General features: G+C 57.2%; 1 protein-coding gene across 3 annotated transcripts in view; it reads right to left on the bottom strand.

The window, feature by feature from the left end:
• LASP1 (LIM and SH3 protein 1) overlaps positions 1-18,064 on the bottom strand; it is a 30,601-nt gene that overhangs the window by 8,601 nt on the left and 3,936 nt on the right. For 2 of the 3 annotated variants that reach the window (XM_035569865.2, XM_035569864.2), the window contains exons 2-3: positions 17,915-18,009; positions 4,737-4,821 (exon numbers count right to left, since the gene is read on the bottom strand). In XM_035569865.2, coding sequence (XP_035425758.1) covers positions 4,737-4,821; positions 17,915-18,009 — 180 coding nt within the window. Of the gene's footprint in view, positions 1-4,736; positions 4,822-17,914; positions 18,010-18,064 lie in introns of those variants that run through there. The other variant, XM_035569866.2, reaches the window with a different exon arrangement.

Here is an 18,064-nt window from a genome sequence, read left to right as displayed (position 1 = left end):
TTGATAGCTTCCATGTATTTACCCTCCTAGATCTCACCCCCTGCATCCTCCCTGTTTTTCTCCCCCTCTGTAGCATTCGGGATATGGCAACCTGGCCCTAAAAACTGAAGTAGGGGATGCCTGACTGCAGGGGGGAGCCCGATGCTGGTCCCTGGGGCCGGTTAACCCAAGACGTGTGCTGGGAACTGGCGCTGGCAGCGGGCTGGGCTCTGTGCCACGAGGTCTGAGCACAGCCCGAGCACTGGGGACAGCACCGGGAGCAGGAGAGGAAGAGCAGGGGTCAGGAGCCCGGCGGTCCGAGAGGAGCCGCGGCCCTTCCTGGCTCTGCTGCAGCACGGCCAGGTCCTGCGGGGCCGCAGCCACGGCCGGAAAGGAGGGAGGAAGTGCTCAGAAACGGCGATTTTCTGCTGCTCCCTGCCCTTATATGGGCAGCGGCGCTGCCTGCGCCGGGCCAGAGCCAGGCACCCGCTGCAGGGCACAGGGACAAGGGGTGCTGGGGGGAAGGGGCAGAGGAACCCCCTCCACAGCCAGGTGCCTGCAAGGGGTGCAAGTCCTCACCTCGCTCCTGTCCACAAGGAGCACGGCCACGTGCCTGGCATCCTGCTCCCCTCAATCCCTCGAAACCTCGAGCCCAGGTGACTCTGGGTGATGGAGGGAGATAAATGCAGGGAGCCATCACCTCTGCCTGCTCCTGCCATCGCTGGCAGCGAGCACTGGGTGTACATCGCTCTGGCTCAGAGCTGCCTTTCATCTAGGCACTGTATTCAAGAGCCAAGTGACATAGACAGGGCCAGGACCGTGAGACTTCCAGACCCATACCCACGCCTGGCCCCATAACAAAATAGGATCCACGCTAACCTCCCCAGAGGAATTATTCCCTTCATGATAGGAGATCGACAACTCGCACATCCCTGCAGGAGCTGGAGGAAGTCCTCTGCACATTGCAGCCCCTCATGGGTCCCAGCTCAAGCAAATTAAACCAGTGCCCACGTCCATGTCGCTGCCAGCAGCTCGCCGAGGTGACAGCCGTGCTGCTGCAGGAAGGAAGCGCTGGGGACAGGACAGGACAGGAGAGCTACCTGCCTCCCACACCCCCAGAGCCTCCACCCTCGGGCAGGAAAGGCTGCCTCCGGAGATACCAATTTTAAGAGTTTCAGAGGAGCCACAGAACGGGAACCCTGCAATTTTCTTGCCACACGTGGGCTGCAAGAGGAGGCTGCAGGCGTAAAAGCTGTCACTTTGGGGACTTATTTAGCTGCATGAGGTATTATTATCCAGTGTCTGCCAGTGACCGGAACAGAAGACGCCCTCTCGGCACACAAACAGAGGGCATCAGGACATGCACGAAGCCGCTCCAGCTCCACAAAGCTGTCCTGACACCACCCTGTTCATGCAGTGGCTCCGGTGCACAGACGGCTCCTCCAGCCACACTGAGGTGGGACAGGAGCATTTTCGGTGGATCTACCTCCTCAGGGATACCCAAAGAACAGCAGCTCTGCAGGAGCCCTGCTCCAGAGGGAAGGGCAAAGCTGCTGGGGAGCAGGGAACAATGCTCCCGCAGTCAGAACCCCTGTGGAGGACACAGCCCCACCAATTTTCCTTAGAGCCTTTCCTTTCCTTAGGAGCCTAAAGCAGCTCCCAGCCACGGCACCTCTGCAGGGATGTGATGAGGGAAGCCTCACCCCGAGGTCCACAAGCTGAGTTTGGCTGGCAAATGCTGGCATGAAGGCAAGGTGTGGCTGTTCATATAACCCTGACCTTGCTCCACGAGGGATTTTACCACTAGACCTGCGTGCAGAGCCCTGCCTGCCCCAGCAGCGTTAGCCAGGATGCACTTTGGAGGTGGCATTTGAACCTTGGAGGTGGCATTTGAACTGGCAACCCGCAGCACAAAGCCTCCCTGCTAGACTGCCATCACTGCAGAGCCAGCAAGTTCTTCGCAAGCCTCTCCCCGTGTCAGCTAACAGCTCCAGTTTGCAGGGCTGAGCCCTGCTGCCTGCTCCGGAGGGGCTGGAGGTGACCTTTGCTGGTCCTGGAGGGTTTGCTCAGCTCCTGCAGTTACCACGAAGAGGCTGTCAATGAAACAGAGCGGCTGCATTTTAGCTAGAGTGCTTCAAGAAACACTAACATTTACCTCTTGGAAAATAGGAGACTCCCTTTGTAGGCAGAACAAAGGCAGAGAGGAATTAAGATCTTATCTGAAGTGATTCAGGATCTATCCTCCCTGGAGGGCTGCGGCAGTTTCCATCTGATTTGGCTGCACCATCTCCCACTGTCACCTCCATCCCCATCCCCGTCCCCTCCTCCTGGGCTGCCTGTGCCCACAGCACCCCGGCAGCCTCCTCTCCCTCCCGCTCACATGAGTTGTATTTTCAGCACAACCCGGTGTGAGACCAGCACCGAAAAGGTGCAGTGCTGGTGTCCGAGGGGCTGCAAGACCCTGCCTGCATCCCAGCCCCTCTTCTGTTCACATGCAGCCAGGTGCAGAAGGCTCCTGCGCCCCTGCTCCTGCCCGTGTTTTTGCCAGGCAGGTCAAGGGGAGCAGGGACAGCAGCTGGCACCTCCTGCAGCTGTGTTTCAGCCCCTTGGTCCTGCCCTGACACCAGCCCTGTGGCACTGTCCCCAGGGAGCCCGTGCAGAGGGCTGTCCCCGTCACAGCGCCCTTACCCAGCCCCAGGGGTGCCAAGAGCCGTGCTCAGAGCTCTGCTGCACCTCCCACAAGGAACAGCAGTTGCCAAGCATTTGGGAACTTTAAGATGGTATAAAATGTCTGTTCCAGCTCCCTCCTTTAAAAGGGGCCACGCACACATGCACTGAAAGCTGCCGTGCTGTTCGTCTGCCTTTTGGTGCTGCGTAGGAACGGGATGCTGCTCCGCCACGGCTCTCCCCCTGCTCAGCTGCTTGTGGCACTGTCCCTGTAACCCCCTCTGCTCCCAGGCAGCTGCTCCAGTCGGGCACAGATGTCTGGGTCTCTGCACAGCTCCCCAGACACTTGGTTAACAGGGAAATGGGGTGAGTAAGACCCCGCAACAACCTCACGGAGAGGAGAGAAACCTAGTTTTTCTTCCAGCATGGCACACACCGCAAGGAGCTGAAAGTCCCAGCAAGCTACAGAAAAGCCCCGGCAGTGCAGAGCACGTTCCCTCCCTCCCTAGGGTCTCCTTTAATAAGCAAGAACTAATGAAGAGCCTGAGTTCATTGTAAAAACAGCACTGGATACTCCAGAGCATTTGGTACAGTGTTATCTTGATTGTTACCATGGAAAAGCAGCCGTGTCCCCTTAGCAGCTCTGTGAAGCACAACGCAAGCCCCGGGTTGAGCTCTAGCTCCCTGCTCGAGCCAAGCTGCGTTTGTGCAAGCCAGGAGCTGTTGGGCAACCCGCTCCGAGGAACAGACCTTGCCAAAGCAGAGGTTTCAAAACTCAGTGCTGGCTGTGTGGGCACCACCAGCTCTGTCTGCTAACAGGTGAGGTCCCAATTTCCCCCTCCTCCAGCAGGAAGCACGCCTGAGCAGTCTGCTTTTCAGCTCCTGGCACTCCCAGGCTAATGGGGAAGAAAGGAAGGTCACTGTGTCCTTCAGAGCACAGCTGGGAGAGGAACGCGCTGATCCCAGAAGATGTCTGCTCACCCTGAGCCCACCAGCAGGACAAATCCTGTGCCGTCCACCCTCTGTCCAGACCTTCTGTGGATCAACACTGTTGGAATACTGAGCTGAGCCAACACGCCTTGCTGACAGCTCTCTGGGCAGTCTTTTTGCCCCTTCCCATTGAAGGAAAAATAATTAAATAGATTCCCAGAACAGTTGCCACATCCTGTGTTCTCCTCAGAGACTGTGACTCAAGCCAAAATTGCCCCTGGATGCGTTTTCTTCCACTGCAGCGTACTCCGAGCACACATCTGCAGCTGTACAACAAAGCTCACAACCACAGCTCAGGACCATGTCTTGGATGCTTTCGTCTGAGCCGTGCCCCACGAATGCCAATTCTTGGTGCAGTGAAGTCTCACAGAGAGGCAATCTACCAAGGCTGCCTGTCCTGTGCTAATCTTGCCCTTCCAAGGGACAAAGCTTCTTCGCAGTAGTGTCACTCACAGTTCCCTCTCATATTCTCAGTGCCCTGGAGTAGGAAGGAAAGCAGATTGCTCCTGCGCCCACCCAAGAGCCGAACAGTTCCCCCTGCACCACCAGAAGTTATCAGGGCGAGCACCCAGCCCAGAGCCGTGCGTCAGGGCTGGGGACTTTTGCTGACCCAGGGACACCTCGAGGGTACAGAACAGGACGCGCCTGGACAACACCCTTCTCAAACAAGCTCCTCTTCCCTCTGGAGAAAGAGATCTTGGTCTGTGCCAGTCGTTATCCCTTCTATCTGTTTATTTCTGCTTGCCAGAGCTTCCCAGCCCTACAACACCTGGGTTTACCTGAAATACTCGCCTACAGAGTCTGTCCAGATGAGGCCATTTGCCATTTCACCTGATTGTGTTGCTGGGTGCCAGCAGGGAAAAAAAGACAAAACAGTGCAAGACATGGATGTGACTGGGAGAGGCAGACCGTGGGCTGGACCCTTCCCACCACCAGGGACAAACAGAACAGCAAAAGCTCAGATGTGTGAAACACGAGAAGAGGAGCCCAGCCCCAAGCTCGCTGCACGAGGGCGTTGGGGAAGCACCAGCACGCAGAAGGCAGCAGCGCGATGGGGCGAAGCGCGCCCGCCCGGGGCGAGGAGGGGGCCGCACACTCACCTGGCTCTGCAGCTCGCTCTGCTGCTTCAGACGCAGGTTCTCAGGAGTGTCTGCCACCATGGTGAAGGACTGCTTCGGGTAGTGTCTGGGGACGGAAAGCAGATCGTTAACCTATGGTGCTCCTGCAGGCCACCTCCATCCCACTGACCCCACGAGAGCTCCAACACAGGGCCACGGCCATGGGACAGTGGCGATGGCCACTGGGTGTGCTCACCTGCACCTCCAGAGCAGGCACATTTCTCACATTAACTGCAGCTAAAGTCCATCAGCAGTTTTATCAGGAAAAGGGGAAGGGGAGGATTTCCTCCCCCTCAGGGGGCAATGGCTTTCCAGGGCTGTACCTGTCTGGTTTCTGGACAGACCTTAGCACATCTTCATCGAGACCTTCAATTTTTCATTAAATAGTCCTCAGGGTAATATCAGGCCAAGTAAATGCTACGAATGCCCTGGTTTTACAAGACTTTGCTTCTGCTTCACCGTTTCTGTTGGGAAGGGTCAGAGGGAGGAAGGTGACTCCACTTGCTGATTTTACCAAAGTCTCAGCCACTAAGACCTCACATCACGGCCTGCTGACTGCAGAGCATCACAGCCCCAGCATAAACGATGTCAGCACAACCGTGCCTGTCCTGGGGGCACAGGCTGTGCTTCTTATCTACTCCAGTTCTGCGTGTTTGGTGAACGCTCAGGGCATGCCTGAAATGGGAGCATGAGGCAGGAGACCTCCGCCGCGGCCTGGCTACGAGCCCAGCAGCTATTATTCTGAAGTGCCATGGAGCAGTTTCTGAAAAGCACACACAGCCCTTGCTGTGGACATAAATTAGCAGTTGGAAGAACTCAAGCACTGGCAGAAAGTAAATATCTGATCCCAACGCTGGAGGTTGCTACGAGGCCCCTCCAGGCAGACTGGGAACCTTCACGTGGCCACCTCCAGACCCCCAGGAGGTGTGGAAAAAGCAGGAGGCAAAGCAGTGCTGTAAGAGGGGGTGCTTGGCAGGTGAAATCCCTCGCTGGGCTTGGCCAGAGCCTGGCAGCAGCTATCACTGGACTCTCATACCTCTGAGAGGTAGCAGTCTGACAGCAGGATGCTTTGGCACTCGGGTCCCGGTATGGGTCAGGCATGCTCAGCACTGCGGGATGCCCTCACCATCCTGCCCCATCCACAGCCCACGAGCAGCACAGAGGAAGCTCTGCACCAGAGGAGCACTTGCAGGATGCTCAGTGCTGGCTGCCCCCGTGTCAAGCTCCATGCTCCAAGCCCCCTGGGAAGTGCCCACGGAGGAAACCTGACACTGAACGGATGGAAACCGCTCTCACGGGATGGAAAGGAAACTGAAGACGTCCCATGACAGCACTTAGGGTTTGTAACTCAAGTAGCAGAGAGCAAGAAGGGAAAAACGGCCTTCACAAAGGGCTGGAGGTTTCCCTTTTGCACAATTTAAAGCAGGACTCCCAGCACGGTGGCACAAAAAGGATTTTAGGAAGCTAGTTCCTAGCACAGTGCCGTGGCTGGGAGGCACAGGCCGTACTGGCCCTGGTTCGTGTTTACCACATAGCCACGCTCACTGCCTCCTGGCATGCGCTGCACAGCACTGCTTCAGCCTGGTTTCACTTTCAAACACAAGAACTGGGTTAGAACCTCCTGAAAAGGGCAACCGAGCCATCGCCCACCAGAGAGGCTCCTCAAGGTGACAGAGGCCTGTAGCTCCTCGCAGCGGGGCACGGTGCCCGGCTCCCCTTGGGGGTTTGAGGGCTTTTAGTGTGGCGCTGACCCCAATCTCAGGGCTGTAACCCAGCCTGGGCAGCCTCCAAGTCCCACACCTCCACCAACACAGCCCAACCGGTGGCTGAACCAAGCTCTCGAGGGTTACGCAAGCTCCAGGCCAGCCACGGCTCCTGCCCCTTCCCAGGCCATGAGACACTTTGTGGGTCTCAGGCCCCCAGGCTGCGCTCCAGGAGCTTGTGTGCTGCAGCGTTAGTAATCATCTATTTACAGAATCAGCATTAGCACCTCTGTCCGAGGCTAACCGAAATGCGACCAACTGAGGGTAAGTTAGCAGAAAGCCAGCTGCATGGGGAGGAATCTGTCCGAAAGCTGCTGGCCTCCAAGCAGGGCAGCAGCAGACACAGCCACAGACCTGCAAGAGCAGCACACACCTCATAAAGCAGCAATGCAGGAAGCTCGAGAATAAAAATAGACTCCTCCTGAGCCTCGCTGAAAAAATAAAGAACCCTCCATGTACACACAGAAACCAAGCAGATGCAGATGTGGTTTGCAGAAAGGGGAAAAGACAACTCAGCAAGCAGCAGCTCGCTGCCTGCTCCCCTCTCCCCAGCCCTGCAGCGTCCGGGATAGCAGGGGACAGACCTGGGCAGCCTCCAAAAAACACACCACCACAGCAGCCCGGCTGTCCTGCTGGCCTCGGTGAGATCGCAGCCTGCCCCCACTGAGCGCCGTGCAGCCGGACCTGTGCCAAGTGAGCCCAAAGCAACCCTACACAGCCCCCCGCAAATGTCTGGCGACAGGAGAGACCGAAAAGCACAAGAATCAGTTTTAGACAACAGATCACCGACTGCTTCGAGGATATACTTTAATCTCTGTTTAGATTAATCTGATTAGAGGGGATATAATACCGTGTGCTAGGGCTCCGTTCCCCACTACCGCTAGGAACTGTCATGGAAAGGTTTCACACCGGGGTATGGTGTCAGGGCATACACCTCTCCACGCTGCTTCCCGCAGCTTGCTGTGGGGATTTTGGCATTGAGACTCCAGTAACAATAAAATCTGATCCTCTATGAGGGCCCAGTGCTCACCAGGAGCAACGGACACCACAGAACTGGGTGTGTTTTTGCCATTTACTTAAGTGCTCACGTGGAAACAGAGCTCTTGCTGTTCTGGCCACCATTTCTGCTCTCCCAGCGGCTAAAGCAAGCAGCACAAACATCAGGGTGGGTGCTGCCCAGACCCACCCAAAGGCCGTGCTACAGCCACTGCTCGGAGCTGCACCCGTGGGCGACATTTTAGAAGCAACAAATCAGCCTCAGATGCGTTGGGACCAAATCCACGCCAGCTGCTGTCTGCTGCTAAGGGATGAGCAGCCTGTGGGGCTGACAAAGGAGGGGGGGTGTGCCTGTGTACATGACACCAGCCTGCGGTTAGCAAGCTCCTTCGCATAAAGGCTGCTGCAGTTGCACCAGTCACTGGGTGTAATGCTCGCAATACCTTGAATAGAGAGCATCAGGGGGAATGGGCCTTAGACAAGGGCACAGAGACACCAGAAATGTGTCTTTGTAACCCAGTGGTGCCTGCTGTGTGTGGTGGGGGAGGTTGTGCTCACCTTGCTGCTGTGGGAAGGAGGAGAGGTAACAAGCAGCAATCGTGCATGTCTGTGCAGTGCCCGGTGCCATCAGGCAGCTGCTAAGGGAGCCGGGGCTTAGTTACCAGCAGTGCCAACCCAGTAAGTGCACTGCCTGGGCTCACAGGGCACTGCAGGACAGGGAGAGACTCAGCTGTTGTTTCACCCAAGTTACTCACGTCCTGCAGCCCTCGCTTGGGTTTCTTGGAAGTCACCGCCTGACTCACACCAAGGTCAAAGAGAACAAAGCCACTTCTTAAGCACAAATGCAGTTAAACCATAACACCCTCCCTGTTTGCTAATTCTCCATTTGGCAAATGAGGTCTCAAAGGCTTCGGATCAGCCCCAGACCCACCGTGGGATAGAGCCACGGGCCATCAGCGCTGCCAGACAGCGGCACAGAGCCACACGGCTCCCATGAAGGGCAAACATGGTTCCAGTTGTATGCACCAGCGAGCCCGAGCTGCATTTACGGCTCAGCCACGGCCCGCGAGCTCCGTGCTGTCTGCTGGTGCTGTGAGCCTAAATCATCCCATTCCCATGGCAACCGCATCCGATGCTCTGGGCATGCCAATATCGCTCCGAAGGCGAGTCCAAGCAGCAGCCTCCAGGGCAGGAGGAGGGAAGCCCCAGTGGCTGCAAGGGCTGGGGACCAAGTGACACAAATCCATCCCCGTGGAGCTCAGAGAAACCAAAAAGCCACAGCTATAGGGCAAAAAAAAAAAAAAAAAATCTTCTGCAAGACAGCCAACAGTGCTGCTTCTTGCATTTCCAGAAGCGCTGTGCCCACAGCAGTCTGTGCCCTGCTGCAGAGCCTGGGGAGGGAAAGGAAGAGATAGGCACAGCCTGCACTGACTACGCCGGAATTAGGTTTCCGCCTCTGTCAGTGAGATTTTGAGGAACCCTCCCCAGGCTCAGGGCAGCCTTCCTCTGCGCCTTGAGCCCCTACAGACTGCTGTGGGGAGGCAGCAGCAACCTGTCCACGTGAGGCACAGGAAGAAACGCACAAGTTGAACCATTTCCCTTAATATTAGGCATCGGTTTTCTCCAGAGCATGGCTCATGAGATCCGCCTGGTAAAGGAAAGGCATTTGAGTCCTTTGGGAATTTAAGGCCAGGAGCTGCTGATTCAGGAGCGGTGACAGCCCCCCCGCCAAAGCCAGCGCTTCCCACTGCTCAGCCAGCACAAACACAGCCGCCCATATCCCCGCAACATGCCAGAGAGGGGAAAGCCATCTCATATGCATGAGAATCAGCCCCAGAAATAGTCAGCAGTAAATTAAATCTTAATGAGAAAGCACCAAGCGAGTTGCCTTGGGTTCGGGGAGAGCGCGGGAGGCAGCGGGCGCGTGGGAACCGGGCGCCTGCTCCCCTGGGATCCGCGGAACTGGTGCTGAGGATGGGACAGGACCGGTCCTGCCCTCCCCATGGGGGTGGTCTTGTGCAGTCTCACTTCTCCCCCTCCCCATCACCAGGCCCAAGGAAGGAGCAGAGCAGGGGGGTCCTTGCTGCCCTCCCCCAGCTGCCTCCAAAACATCCTGGGGAGGGAAACAGGAGGGGGCTCAGCACTCAGCCTGCCTCCAGAGGTGCGCGAAAGGCACCCGTGTGATCACCATGCACCATCCTCACAAGCAGGGACCAGTGCTGAAGGCACAAGATGGCTTTCAAAAAACAGGAACCAGGGGGAGTTTCAGCAGCCCCGACACCACCGGGCTCGACGCCACACAGAGGTTGCAAAGTCCTTGACGGAGGCGGCTTTCTGCCAGCCGCTGCAGGGTGCAGGGTGCAGGAGCTCGCCCAGCTGCTGCCAGCAGCTCCACGCCAGCACCACGTTCACGTCCTCCTCTAACACATGCACGCTCACCCCGACGCCCTTTGCTCCTCGGCTCTTCCCCAGAAGCTCATTTCCGAAGTTAATCCAACAGGTAGAAAAGCACGTGAGGAGCAAAAGTCACTTGAATTGACAATGCAGCCAAGGCGACTGAGCCCTGAAGGGCCAGCAGAAAAACCCTCCGGGCTCCAGGGCCTCTGAACATGATAACCACGATGACAAACAGGGGACTCTGCTCCAAACAATCCTTCTGACAAACTGAGGGGAACTAATTAGTCCCACGCACCCTTCAATGACATTTGGGCGAAGTCTGCTGCTCAGTAATAGCTGCCCAGACAAAACCAGTAACCTTTCCAGAACAAATCGGGGCCAGGAAGAAACCACCATGGGAGCTAACGCAGAGGTACCCCAGTTCTTTCCTCTGGCTGGCACAACCACAGCACTGGAGCTCTTTGCTCCCAGGCTGGCAGAAGCACAGGGCTGCCCTCCCTGCTGAAGGCTACAGGTGCAGGGCGGGGAAGAAGCATCCAAGCCCTCAGCAAGCCCTCCCAGCGAGGCTGCTCCAGCTCCGCTACGGCCGCCAGAGACGAGGCATTTCGTGTTGTGTTGTTAAATCAGGTCAATGGAGTCTTTGCCAGCCAGACCGAGCCTGTCTGGCTCCTGCATTAGGAGCTGCTTGGGTGCGTTAACTCCAAGGCACCTGGAAGCTCACCCCGCTGTTCACAGCAGCTGTAGGATTACCATGGGATAAGGGTCTGTCTGCTTAGCAGCCCTCCCCCAGCTGGCTTTGCCATCTCCCCCCTGCCACTACAGGGCCCTTGTGCAGCCAGAGGAGGCAAAGCTCCCCTGGTTCTTCCAAAGAACCCCCACAAAGAGCTGCACAAGCAAAGGCAGGGCTGAGACAGGAAGCTCCTGGTGCAGGGACACCGGGCGGCGGGTGCAGACTTTCCCACGCACTGACCAGCATCAGCCCTGTGCCAGCCCCAGCTTCCCGTGACCCCGAGGCAGACAACCCCGTCAGCGGTTCCACCGTCCTGCACCCAGCACAGCGATGGGTGTGCCAGCGACCTCAGCTCTGGACCAACACAAAATTCAGCCTGCTCACATCCCAGCGCCCAGGAGGCTGCCCCCAAGAGCTGCCCTCCCAGACTCTCCACTCTGCTCCCTCCCAAGCAGCAGTGCTCGAGCCTGGGGAGCTTTGCATGAGCTGGGAAGCAGAGTTAAACTTCTCCAATAAAGACACCAGCAGGACACGGCTGCAGGACCTCGTAAGCAGTGCTCTGGTCGTGCACGCTGCTTGACCGAGAGGCCCCCCTGGTCTGAGAGCTCTGGGACACAGATACGCCACCTTCAGCAAGCAGGAGATGGCTGAGTGTCTACAAGAGCCTCCCTAGCTCCAAGAGTTGCTTGTATTCAAGCACAGGCGCTAAGCAAGTGCCTTGGCAGATCTGCCTGGCGAGCAGCGGTGCTGCCCTGGGTGAGGACGTGCAGCCCCTTCCCCACCCACAGACCTGCCCCCCTGGGGGCGACAGCCGCCTTCGTGCAGCTGTATCGAGGTTTTGGGAAAGAAGAGTTAAACAAAGGAAGTAATAGACTCTGCCTTGCCAGAACGCTTTAAGTTCACATCCTGCCTTTCAAAGACTTGCTGATTCCTGGGGACAAGCTTAACAAAATAAACTTTTTCTTTTTTTTAAATAAAAGCAGCACCATGCCACTTTGCAGAAGGCTTGCAAACATCCCACCATAAAAGAGCAGGCAGCGCAGAGAGATTTCAGTTCCTCCCAGCACTTTCAGGGAGAGGCTGCCAAAATGGCTGGTCCAGCTCTCCACGTGTGCAGCTGCCGCCTCTCCCCAGCATCTGCTCGCAGCCTGACTGAGAGTCGGGTGTGTGAGCTCAGCACCACTCCACGGGACACTGCTGCTCCGATTCCCACCGTCCACCCCACGTACCGGTGCCAGGCTGGGGGAGGCAGAAGCCCCCAGCTCCCTTCGGCTGTCTGGGTGCTGAGCAGGGCACAGCATTGGGCGCAGCGCTCTGCTCAGCAGCTCCGCGCCTCTCCCCCTTCCCCAGGGGCTCTGCCAGCAGATAGCAGAGGGTGTTGTAGAGCAGAATGCTGCCGGGTGGAAAACAGCCTGCTTCGGGAACCTGCTTCAATCCACAATGGAAAGATTTCAAGTGAAAGCAGCACAAGGGGTGCCAAGCTGTGAAGCCAGCAGTCACTTCTGGAATTGGCTCTGCTCACCACGCTGCCCCCGTCCCATCCCTCAGCCCCCAAAACAGAGCAGTGCCTGTCCAACCCCCCCACTACAGACAGGGCTCAGAGGAGCTACAGAGCTGTTTATGGGAACAGGGCAGGCGTCACAACGGTGCTGTTTTTTTCCACAAGGCTTTTGGCCCCAGGCGTGGATAAATAAGTTCAGATAAATAAGTTCAGGAAAGTCAACAGCCATCCACAGCCACCCCCACCCCACGCAGCGAGGTCTGTGCCAGGCAGACCTTGCTGCAGCCTCAGCCAAAACCCCCCGAGGCTCTGTGGGTGCTGCCCCCTGCCCAGGGCAGGGCAAGGGGCTCTGCCCAAGCCCCCTGTGTGGGGTGAGCTGCGTTGCTGCTGTTGGGGGCATGGGGAAGCCGCCTGGGTTCTGCTGCCCTGCACGGGGAGACGGTGCCTGCTGCACGAGCAGGAGGACCCCGGCCCACAGATGCCCTGACTACATGGGATCATGTTCCTTGGAGAACAAGCTCACCTGCCATCTGCTTTGTCCTGAACAATAAGGCAGTGTCCTATTGACACAGCTCCTACCTGAACTGGAGCACATCTCCCCTCCTCCAGGCTCCAGGGACAGCCAGGGGATGAGGCAGGGAGCCCACGTTCACCAGGTGGGCAGGTGGAGAGAATGCCCTGGGCTATGGTGAGAAGCAATCTGGCAACGCAGGGTGAGCCGGGAGGGAGCAGTGAGCTGCAGAGAGGCACCGCGAGGTCTGCCCCGGCTCCCGCTTCTGCAGAGGCTCCACCTGCAAACACTTGGGGTTGCGCGCACAGGGGCATCACTGGTTTGACGCGAACACAGCAGGCACCAGCCATGGAGGAGGCAGCAGCAGAGCATGGGGTGGGGGGAGCTAGCAGAGCCCTGGAGAGGGATTTTGGGTTTCCATGAACTGACCAGGAAGCCTGGAGCAATAATGTCAGCTACCAGAGGTCCCTGCATCAATCCCAAGTACATGGAGAGCACCTGGAGTAAGCTGCCCTTCCTAAATACCCCGGAAAGCAGACATCGTGCACCAAAGCGGACAGACATTGCACCCCAAAGAGGATTCACTAATGTTTGCAGCATCCCAACCATTACGTGACAGCATCACACAGGGCGGCTTTCCCATATACCACACCCCCATCCTACAAAAGAGGGGCCTGGGGCCCTTCCCCAAACTCCCCAACGGTGACAGCAGTATCCTGCGCTCCCCAGCCTCTCCTTAGAGCCACATGCTGGGGGTCGTCCCCCAACCCCCCCCCCCCCCCTCAGCACCCACCACGTGCTGGGGGCCAGCTCCCATTTACGGCAGGACAAAGGGTGGTGTCTGCTCGGAGCTCCACGGCGCACAAAGTGTGTGCACCGAGACAGAAAGCCAGTTATTCTCATCCAGAAACTCGGCACAAATAAAGCATCGGGATAAACACCTGGACCGCGTCCCAGCAACACAGTTGTTCCTCTTTCCCTTCCTGCCCCCCCCAAACTCGGAGGATCACTTATTAGTGTAGTAGGCTGCTACCAGATGGAGCAGCGAGGAGTGCCAAGAACAGATCCCTGGCTCGTTGGGGAACTTGGAGCAGCTCTGCCCACCGCTCGCTAACTTTTTCCAAGCAAGAAGCGAGCCCCAGAGGTATCAGGGAGCTCGCTCCAAATGGAAAGGCGAGGATCAAGTTACCAGGGAGAAGTCTGCCGGGGAGGCTCCTCAGGTCGCCACCAGAAACGGGAGGTTTGTGGCTCGTGCCCAAGCGATGCTCCTCGCTAGGTGAGCCGGGGGCTGCTAGCAAGCTGGGGCTGGCAACAAGGCACATCAGCCCCATGGCCCCGATCCCCCGTTGGCCCCACAGCCCCAATCCCCCCAGACACACTTGGCACAAAGAGGACAGCCACCACCGGGTGTGGTTTATTGCAGGGAAAGGCATCTCCTTGAAGAGACACTGAAGTCACGCAAACACAGCAGATGGAGGGAACGGGGACCCTGCTGACACACCTACGTAAGATATTTTTGGCAGTCTCGCATAGCCTTTAGCCCCTTTGGGGGGGGGGGGGGGGCGTGGAAATCAGTTTTCCCTTTCCCCTGCCAACGAGGGGGCTGAGGGGAGCAGCACAGCACCTACCTGCAGGGCTCTGCCCCGGACAGTGAGCAGCAGGGTCCGGCCAGCAGCACATCAGAGGCAAGCAGGGTCTGGCCAGCAGCACACGGCCACGCGAGCCCCAACAGAGGATGCCGGAGCTGCACCAGGCTCCCGGGGGGCAGGGGAAGGCCACTCACTCCCTACCTGCCCAAAATTCACACACAGCACCGCAGGGCAGGGGCAGCCCCTCCAGCCAGCCCTGCTTCAGCAGCAGGAAGCCAGCACGGAGACGCATTCAGAGCGATTGCTTTTACTCCAGCAGGAATTTGTGTGAGCCCATAGCTCTAAGATGAAGTCCAGCCCTGTCTAGATGTCCTCTCGAGGGAGATGAGCAGAACAACCTCATAACCAGGACACAGCAGAGGAACCTCTCCTGCCTCCACAGGAGAGGAGCCTGGTGCCCGCAGCTGCCTGGGATGCTTCCACCCCAGCTCCCACACCCAGTGACATCTCTGAAGATGCCAAAGTCCCTAGACCAAACACACTGCTTTGAACTCTCAGGCAGGATTCTCAAGACACTAATTTGTGCTGGATGATGAGCGACTGCCGAGGCAAGGCATAGAGCTGCCAGCCCCCGGGGTTTTCCAGGAGAGGACCAGAGCAGCGCTGCCGCAGGCACCACCTCCAGTTAGGACTCGGCAGCCAAGAAACTGGCCCAACTCTGCCAGCTGCAGCACAGCTCCGTTATCCCTGTAGCAGAAAGTAAATCCTGTATATAATGTGTATTTGGGAGCAGCTGTTGCCTTGGACTCCCACGCAGTCTCACCTGTCCTTCGCAGCTCAGCTCTCCTCCACCCTCAGAGGCCTCACACTATCTGCATACAACCCTACCTTGAACCAGAAAGAGGTGGAAGCAGAGGAACTCACATAAAAAGATAAGCCCAGTCACAAATGCTGCTTCCAGTGAGCAGCCAGTCACCCCAGTACCCAGCTGAAGCCACAAGAGGAACGCTGAGGACCTGGTCACATCTACCACCGAGCTCCCCCTGGGCACGGGGAGCTGAGCACTTGGGGCAGCTACCAGCCACCTTCCTGAAAGGCAGCACACAGATTTATTGCTGGGGCAGCGTCACACGGGGAGGAAGCCCAGCCCTCTTCCTCCTGCTCTCTTGAAGAAAGGAACTTTGGAATTTGGCAGACGGCCACAGCTCAAACAGAGGAGACCCTGTGCTAGGGCATGTTCAGAAAAGCAGCCTCCTCCCTGCCAGCACAAACGTTGCTTTTCCCCCACTTCTGCTCAGGGACAGAAGATGTCGCCCCTCAGCCCCAACACCGTGGGACCCTCGGGGGCAGCTCTGGGCTCACCCACCTCGCCCAGCCCTTTCTTCCTTTATTCCTCCAGGATATTCCGGGGGCACCAGGGGTCCCAGCTGCAGGGGCAGAAGCTGGGAGGGAACAAGCCCTGTGCCTGCAGCTCCCTGAGCCCCACGATGGGCACTGACCCCGTGCACCCCCCAGCCCGGGGGGCGAGGGCCATGCCAGCAGCCCCCAGCTGCTCTCGGTTCCCCCCACAGCCAGGTACGGCCACGCCAAGCAGGAAGAACAGAACCAAACGCAGGTTTCTGTGCGCCATTTGAGCGCCCTGGGGTAGAGGCGAGCCATGCAGCTGCCTCTGGAGAGAGGCTGCTGAAGGGTTAAAGCAGCGAGCAGCATCAAAGGGAGCTCTAAGCAGAGGGGGGTGAGAAGCTGAGATGGGTCGGGGTTGCGCAGACTCCTTGGAATCTCAGGAATTTCCCATTATTATCCCACTTCCCTTGCAGCAGCGTGGAGGGAGAGCACTGAAGGGACCCCAGGGCCATGCCTGTGGCCAGGCTCAGAGCTGCCAGCACTGGCATCGGGGCGCAGGTGAGGACAACGAGGTTCAGGACAATGAGGAGAGCTCGGGGGGGATCAGCTCCTGCAGAGACCTTGCTGCAAACCAAGGCCCCAAGCTCTCGGATCCCAGACCGGCTGCTCCACCACCACAGCAGATGTGGGGACCCCACAGCCAAGGAACGAGTGCTGGGGAGCCCCAGCAGCTCAGTCCCCTCAGGCCGCATGCTCCCCCCACACCATGCCATTACTCCAGGGGTTTTTCTTTCACCTTTAAAGCAGGAGTTCTGAGCTAGTGCCAGGGGCCCCCACTACAAGATAACGAGGGCTATTTGCTGCTTTTCACACCATCTCCACCCTGCACTTGAGGTAAGGTCCAAGGACACAGCATTACCAGCAGACTTGGACACCGCACGCCTCACCCTGTCCAGCAGAAGTTTGCCCACCACAGACAAGTCTCAGCCATCATCGCCAGCACGCGGTGCCAGCAGTAACTGAGCTGAAGGGGAAGTTTTTTGCCAGAGCACCATTGACTGGTGAACTTATTGCTTCTTCTTTCCATTCTTAGACATTAAGATGATTAATACCCATCTTACAAGGATGTTGTCAGGATTACAGTTTTTAAAGTACTCTGTGAATGGAACCTGCTGTACAAGAGCTTAGTGTTACATTATCTAATTTTCCTTCTAAGGCCTGTTAGTATATAAGAAGCTGCTACAAAAATCTTACCGCAAAGCTGCTTTATACACATTAACACGCACAGCAAGCACACTTTTACTTACCTACGAACTGAGTAGGGACTAGCTTCCATGACCCAACCCCGGAACCCAGACAGCTATCACTGTTAGACTTCAACAAACGAGCAAGCTGGGTTACCATTTAAGGCTCCTAACTCCAGTGATCATCAACTGCAGAGGAACTGACTAAGGAGAACTTTAAAAATCCAGCACAAAGACAGCATTGATGTTTTTATGCAAAGCTTCCTGCCTAAACAAACCACGCACTGCACATCACATTTAAGACCTCCTAGAGTAAAAAACCCAGCTTCAGAACGGAGTGCTGGCTTGGAGTCACCCCTTATTGCTCAGAAAGTCTGTTTGTCAGAGCTCTCCCACTGTCATGCACAATCAAGGGTCTTCTCTTGAGAAGAAAAAACAATCGTGGGGGCAAGCAAGCGCCAAACAGAAGCAGGGAAGTAAGCTGAGGAGCGGTGCAGCCAGACACTTGTGCTGCACCTGCCCCACACGCTGCTCCGCAGGGCACGTGCCAGCAGGCGAGGGTGAAGACACTTGGCTGTCACCTCCCATCCTAGCAGGGCACAAGCTGCAGTGACACCCCCGTGTCCCATTTCTCTGTCCCCAGGCACCTGTATTCAACTGGGGGAACAAGCACCTTCTCGTTTCCCCTCCTCTCCACAGGGATGCAGGTTAAGAGCAGCTCCATCTAAATGCCTGCCTGTATTTGAATTTTATCCACCCTTTGTCTGCCCAGGCTGGAACTCAGAGCAGAGGCCATCGGCTGGCATTTATGGTGGCAAAGGCTGTTTAATGGGGCTTTAACCAGCCTGTGTCACCCCGTCAAACTGGCCTGCATCCCCCCTCCAGCTGGGGCTTCACATGCGCCCCCAAGGAAATGCTGCAGAACAGTGGGGAAAGACCCCTCCTGCTGAGCGAGGTTGGGGCTCCCTGTGCCCCACATTTCAGGACATGAGGACCAGCGTCTGAGAGGGAGAAGGGTCCAGCAACCCCCTCAGCACCACGCAGACCCAGCACCGGCACAGCCCCAACAGGCAGCAGATACTCACGCGTTGCAATACGGCTTCTTCTCGTAGCCCTTGTAGTTTTTCATGTTTAGGGTCATCTTGCAGGTCTCGCAGTGGAAACATGCTTTATGCCAGAACTGGAAACAGATGAGAGAAGCATTAGCACGAGTGACTTTGCTGTTCCGATGGGAC

This window comes from Cygnus atratus, chromosome 25, assembly GCF_013377495.2.
Source record: "Cygnus atratus isolate AKBS03 ecotype Queensland, Australia chromosome 25, CAtr_DNAZoo_HiC_assembly, whole genome shotgun sequence".
In the NCBI taxonomy this organism is placed as follows: domain Eukaryota; kingdom Metazoa; phylum Chordata; class Aves; order Anseriformes; family Anatidae; genus Cygnus; species Cygnus atratus.
This window is presented reverse-complemented; position numbering and strand designations above follow the sequence as displayed.